This window comes from Grammomys surdaster, unplaced genomic scaffold, assembly GCF_004785775.1.
Source record: "Grammomys surdaster isolate TR1022 unplaced genomic scaffold, NIH_TR_1.0 166, whole genome shotgun sequence".
Lineage (NCBI taxonomy): Eukaryota > Metazoa > Chordata > Mammalia > Rodentia > Muridae > Grammomys > Grammomys surdaster.
The window spans coordinates 11,281,476-11,288,186 of NW_021604614.1; the positions used below are offsets into that span (position 1 = coordinate 11,281,476).

At 48.6% G+C, this 6,711-nt stretch overlaps 1 protein-coding gene across 1 annotated transcript; it reads left to right on the plus strand.

Moving 5' to 3' along the window:
* The first annotated feature begins 4,324 nt into the window (after positions 1-4,324).
* On the plus strand, positions 4,325-6,502 carry Ubc (ubiquitin C). The gene is made up of 2 exons (XM_028766127.1): positions 4,325-4,438; positions 5,807-6,502. The coding sequence occupies exon 2, from the start codon at positions 5,810-5,812 to the stop codon at positions 6,416-6,418; it is 609 nt and encodes a 202-aa protein (XP_028621960.1). The 5' UTR covers positions 4,325-4,438; positions 5,807-5,809; the 3' UTR covers positions 6,419-6,502.
* Positions 6,503-6,711: the final 209 nt, after the last annotated feature.

A 6,711-nucleotide genomic window follows, 5' to 3' on the forward strand; every position in this document is an offset into this window, starting at 1 on the left:
AGGAGGAGGAGGAGGAGGAGGAGGAGAAAAACGGAAGATATTTTAATATAGGCTTATGCGTGGTGTGGGGGTCCGCAGAGTGTGGGAAAGGGCTCCTCTGTTTTTTTTTTTTTGTTTTTTGTTTTTTGTTTTCTGATGGTTGACTAGAATCGAGCTGGGATGATTTGAAGTAACCGTCTCTCCAGGGTTGCTAGGAAACCTCAATGAATCGACTGGGTGGTTCCTGAGGGTGCCTGCCTGGGTTGCAGTCGCTAAAAGCCTAGTCAAGCCCACAACAATACAGGAGGTGGGATACCTTTCCTGTAAACAGTGCGAGATTCTCCAGTGATGTGTACAGGGAGGGAAGGAGGCCACGCCCAGGATCATAAGCGTCAGGCCTAAAGCCTGGTTCACTGTTACTCTAACATAAAGTATCTGAATAAATATGAAGGCAGTGTGAACTCTGTAGAGTCAGCCTTTACAAAAAAAAAATAATAGCGGTATTGGATCATGGCTAAGGTCAGGTCTCAGCTCAGAAAGCAAACAGATTGAGAAAAATATTTCCTGTTTACGAACAAAGGTAGAAAGGCCTCAGCTCACACAGGACCCAGCCTGGGATCTACATGTTTCTAATTTTGGAATATTCGAAGAATTACTTCGTTTGGGTTTTTATTGTTCTTCCTGTTTGGGGGCTATACACAAAGAAACCCTATCAGGGCCCCCTCCCCCCGCAAATAAGACAGAAAAACGCGTAGTGCTCAGAGCTACTGTCTGATCTTCAGGGTGGATCATGTCTGGGCCAAGTTCAAGCCTTCTGTGCTTGTTCATAACAGGAAGCAGAACACAGCACCCTGTTGTTCTCTCTCCCTTTGCTCTACAAGCTGAGGCCTGCCCTTGGTCTCGGTAACCTTGTCTGGTTAGATAACTCGTGACAAAACAGACTTCTGGCTCCACACTTCCTTCTGAGGAGAAAAACACCAACTGACCCTTGTGCTTTGTCCCGACCCCTATTACTGAATCCAGTCATACACCAGGTGTGACCTTCAGACCAGGATGACCCAGCAGCAGGGACACGCAGGCGGCAGCCACCCATCCCCCACACCAATCACGCAGCTTGGGGCCTAGCCCTGAACAGGCCACCACACGTAGGGCGTCCTCAGCCAATCCCTCGCTGTTGCTGGGCTCCTTTCTCTGTCCCCATTGGTGCCAGCTCTGAAGCAATCGTCCCTAGGTAGCATGCAAAGGACGGATCTGGGTATGGAACGAACTGCAAAAGGAATCCAGTGAGTCACGGGGCTTCTAGCACATTCGAGCATTTCCCCGTTCTAGGTCAAGAGGTTTGGGACTTTAGGGCTGTGACTTGATACCTGAGTCCTTGAGGCCAAGTAGGACATGGAGACACTGGAGTCCCTTTCAGAAAATAGACCAGCAATTGCTATTAATCTGCTCCCGGGTTCTCTGTAAGGGAAATCTGAGAACACAGAATTCCATATGGGTGGCAGTGCCTGTCATTGTGATTTGTCTCTATAAGTGTCTCTGGCATCTGTGACTAGTATTATCCCCTCCTTAACCCTCAAGGGTTGTAACAAACTTGCTGGGTGGCTCCCGGCGGGGAAGCTGCCTGTTCTGCGGAGCAGCAGCCTGCTCTGACTGGGAAGCCATTTGCTCCAATCCTGGTTGCCTGTGCCCTTTAAGAAGTCGGTCACCTCTGTTGTAAGAACACACTGTGGTTGGGTTATTAAAAACAAAACAAGGGCTGATATTTAGGATGCAAAGTGAATACATACATATTAAAAAAAATTAAAAAAGAAAACGAAAAACCAGTTTGGTTGTGAAATTGAGAGGGGGATCAGGTAGGGGTGTCTAGAAAGAGTTGCAGGGAGAAAAAGCAGGAAGGTATGATAAAAATGTATTGTATGTATGAAATTCTCAAAGATTATTTTAACATCTATATTTTAAAATGGGAGGCCGGAGCCAGGGGTGGTGGGGCAACACACCTTTAGTCTCAGTATTCCGGAGGCAGAGGTGAGTTCGAGGCCAGCCAGTTCAGTTCCAGAACAGCCAGGGCTACACAGGGAAACCTTGTCTCAAAACAAAACCAAAACAAACCAAAACAGCAACAACAACAACAAAAAAAAAATCCACATGTCAACTTTCAGAGAACTTATCCTTTGGGTCAAAAAATATTTTTTTTCTCTTGACAGAAATTAGCATATATTAATTTTACATAACAATAGGTTTTGGTATGATATGTTCATAATATAATGCATCTTTATCGTTGTTGTTGGACATTAGATCAGTTATTTCTTACATATTTACACTCAGTACTTTCTTCCTTCCCCGAGACCCTTGAGGATTTCTCCCTTTCAAGCTAACCTTGGCTAGCTCCAGCCCTCAAGCTCAGATTCTCTTCTCCCTCCCCCACTTCTGAAATCAAGGCTGCTTGGCTCTGAATCTTCTAGACTCTGGAAAAAGCTGATGCCACAAAGCTCATGACTCAGCCAAGGAACAGGAATCACGAGACTGAAGCAAAGCAACAGCCAAATATAGCATGGTGTGGCTGGAAGCCAGTATCCCTTTAGAACCAACGTCAGTGTTTTGTCCCTTTCTTCAAACTTTTGTATGAATTCTAGAAAGAACTGACCTGCAGGAAAATCTGCCTAGGAAACCACGGAGGCATCCCAGAAACCTAGAGAATGACATTTTAATTTTACAGTAGTGTATGACTTTGATTCATGGAAAAAAAATCACAGAAAGTAAAGTCGATTCTGAATAATACCTGAAATTAAAGTGTATTTTGAACAATACCTCTGAGCTTGAATGTTTATGAATTCCTAACCAAGGAGCCAGACATGCCTGAAATCTCAGCATCTGGGTGGTTAGAGCCCAGCCTGATCTATGTCACGAGTCCCAGGGTCTCCAGGGCTACATATGGAGACCCTGTCTCAAAAAAAACCCTCAAAAAATGCTGAGATTAAAGACATTTAATGTGTTTGTGAGTGTGTATGTGTGTGTCTGTCTGTTTATCTGTGTATAAGTGTATGTCACATGTGAGTGACCCTAGAGACATTGGACCCCTGAAGCTGGAGTCACAGGCCTTTATAAGCTAGCTGCGTGACAGAGTTGCTGGATACTGTACACATATACTCTGAAAAAGGAGCTGCACTTCCTGCTCAGCCATCTTTCCACCCCAGGGATTCAATTCTTACCTTCCAAGGTCTTAGGCCTTACATTTCCAAAAACCTGAATATTTTGACTCTTACAAATGGGGTGTCTGTTTGCTGTAATCGGAACATTGTACTAAACATGTACATTTGGTTTTGTTGTTGTAGGTTTTTTGTTTGTTTGTTTTCTTTTGTTTTTCAAGACAAGGTTTCACTGTGTAGCCCTGGCCATTCTGGAACTTCATCTGTAGACCAACACTTAGGAGTCAGAAGCAGAAAGATCTCTGTAAACTTGAGACCAGCCTGGCCTACATAGTATATTCCAGGACAGCCAGGACTACACAGAGAAACCCTGTCTGAACAACAAAAATTAAAAAAAAAATCAGGGCTTCAATGGGTTCAGTCTCAGAATATGAACAACAAATATGAACAAATTCTGAAATGCTGACCTTTCCTTAGTGACAATTACATAGAAAACAGAACCTTCTCGAATACAAGGATACCACGTATAAACAGGCTTAGGAAGAATCTGGAAAGATCTAGTTCTGCTGGGCTTCAGGGCTAACGCCAACGGTTTTCAAGAACTGGGTAGACTGTCTGCTTTCCTTGACAAATTCAGATTCGTTTTCCCAAATCGGTGAGAGATCCCCTCCTTCATAGTTTTTTTTAAAAAAAAATATTAAAAACCCTTCGTCATTTCCCTTGTTATGAGATCTGCACAGTCATCCACCTTGTCACCGTGCCAAGACAGTGAGGGCTGGGCACAGTGACCCGCCGGGGCTGAGGGGATTGAGGAGGCGAGGCCACCCACGGGATCCCAGTGTGACAGGAGCCAAAGTCCTGGGTCCCCCTAACGCGGAGAGGCAACGGGACCCCTGACCGGGGCAGCTGGTGGGTTTCCGCGGCTACGACCCGCAGTGCGCCTGCGCCGCGATCCGCTCCGGCTGCAGTGATCCCAGCCGTGTTTTCGCGCCGATCGCGTCACACGCCCTGATCCCTCCGCGGGGGTCGCACAAGGTCGCGGCCCTGCCCTTCCACACAAAGCCCCTCACTCTCTCTGGACCCCACAGTCGAACACTCCGTGAGGGGGATCTTGACAGTTTTAGCCTGTCGCTTCCGCCGCCAAGACTGGACACGGCGTTAAAAAAGTAGTCCCTGACCGCATTTCCGCGGAGGGATCGCGGAGGGGCGGGGCTTCCGATGACTATATAAAGAGACGGCCGGGCGTGCCGCAGCTAGTTCCGTTGAGACTGCGTGCTCCGTCGCTTTTTGTGAGGACTGCCGCACAACCGCTGGTGAGTGAGGACACGGCCGCCGCACCCGGCGGGGGCCGGAGGGAGGCGGGAGGGGGCGAGAGGCAGCCCGAGGCAGCCCGCGGCCCGGACGTCTGGTTTCCGTGGCCCGCGAGGACGGCGGCTGTCCTGAGGCCGAGGACCCGGCGGCAAGATGGCGGCCAAATGGAAGCCGGAGGGGGAAGACGCGCGGCCCTGACGCGCTGGACGAGGTTGGGGGAAGCAGGCCCGCGAGGCCGCTGCCGCCGGTTAAGCCGCGAACGTCGGAGGCTGTGGGTTGGGGACTGGATTCGGTTTGCTCGCCGTAGGAGCGTCTGATGGGAGAGTTGTGGGGATCGGGCTGGCCGGAGAGGTCGGTTGGTCCGGGGTTCGTTCCGTTGCTAACTACAGACGTGCGACTGAGACGGGAAGGGGGGGGAAGCGCGGCGCTTGAGCCTGGCCTGCCCCCCCACCCCCGTGACGTCGCGGTTTGTGCGGGCTCATAATGTAGAGTGACGCCATTTCCCTGACTTGAGCTTTCCCTCAGTTGTAGGACAGGGTTTGGGGCTCGGCCTCCGGCAGCCTCTCCAAAGTAAACAGGAACCGGAAATCCAGAGGGGGGTAAAGTGAGCCTTACATTGAGTTTGAATTTCTTGCCCTGTTTCGCTTTAAGACTCTCGCTGTAGAGCTGTGGCTGCTGAGACCTGTTTAGACAAGGGTGTTCTTTAAAGCGTCTGCCTCAGCCACCCGTGTGATGAGGTCCAAGGCCAGTGCCACGACCCCAGACTATTAACTGTATAGTCAAAAGTTTGGTATTCTTCACGGGGGAGGAGGGTTGAGGCTAAATCTCTGGCTGACCTCCCAGTTGATCTGCCCACCGCAGTGTCCCCAGTGCTGGAACAGCGATATGTACAGGCTCAGACTTCAGTTGTGTAGTAGTAATTGCCTATATTTACCAGTCTGGAACTAAATCCGGGGTTTCCTAATGTAGTCTAAGTTCTGTGGTTTCTGACTTTTTGGAGGTGGGTCCTTGTAACCCCCCCACACACACACACCCACACCACAGGTGGAATGTGGATAAGGCTTTTCTCCAAACAATCCCAATAGACAGGAACTGACTTTCAGCTGTTACATACTGAAGTCTCCACCCTGCCAACTTGATAATGTACACAAGGCTCACCATGCCTAAGTTTCTTAACTTTGTTGAGTCAAAACTTTTATTTTCTTGCTGGTTTTAGAGGGGAAAAAAATCAAGACAGATTCTGTGTAGGTAGAACTTCTATTAAGACTAAACTGGCGTTCAGTTCACAGATTTAACTGTTGGTGCTACTCTACAGACATTGTGTCATTCATGACCTGTGTGTTCTTTTTTTTTTTTTTTTTTTGTGATAGACAATGCAGATCTTTGTGAAAACCTTAACTGGTAAGACCATCACCCTGGAGGTCGAGCCCAGTGACACCATTGAGAATGTCAAGGCAAAGATCCAGGACAAGGAAGGCATCCCCCCTGACCAGCAGAGGCTGATCTTTGCAGGCAAGCAGCTGGAAGATGGCCGCACCCTGTCTGACTACAACATCCAGAAGGAGTCCACCCTGCACTTGGTCCTTCGCCTCAGAGGTGGGATGCAGATCTTTGTGAAGACCCTGACAGGCAAGACCATCACCCTGGAGGTCGAGCCCAGTGACACCATTGAGAATGTCAAGGCAAAGATCCAGGACAAGGAGGGCATCCCCCCTGACCAGCAGAGGCTGATCTTTGCAGGCAAGCAGCTGGAAGATGGCCGCACCCTGTCAGACTACAATATCCAGAAGGAGTCCACCCTGCACCTGGTCCTTCGCCTCAGAGGTGGGATGCAGATCTTTGTGAAGACCCTGACAGGCAAGACCATCACCCTGGAGGTCGAGCCCAGTGTTACCACCAAGAAGGTCAAGCAGGGAGATAACCGTACCTTTCTCACCACAGTATCTAGAAAGAGCCCTCCTTGTGCTTGTTCTTGGGTTTGATGGGGAGGTGTCTTAGTTTTCCCTATCTTTTAAGCTCTTAACAAGTTTCATTGCACTTTGAATAAAGTTCTTGCATTCCCAAAAGTCTTGTGAGTTTTTGTTTCTTTAGTTTCTTCTATTGAGATGTGGAGACTATCAAGTTTGTGTCATAAGTGTAACTGTCAGGTAAGAAAATATTTAAATAGGGACTGTATGATAAGTATTGGGTTTTAAAAGTTGTTGGGTTCCCCCCCCCCCCCAAGTACCATGTTTCTCAGTTTGTATCTTAGGCTGTCCTGGATCTCTCTCTGTAG

Coding starts and splice junctions, on each gene's coding strand:
- Ubc (XM_028766127.1), top strand. CDS start 5,810: ATGCAGATCTTTGTGAAAACCTTAACTGGTAAGACCATCACCCTGGAG.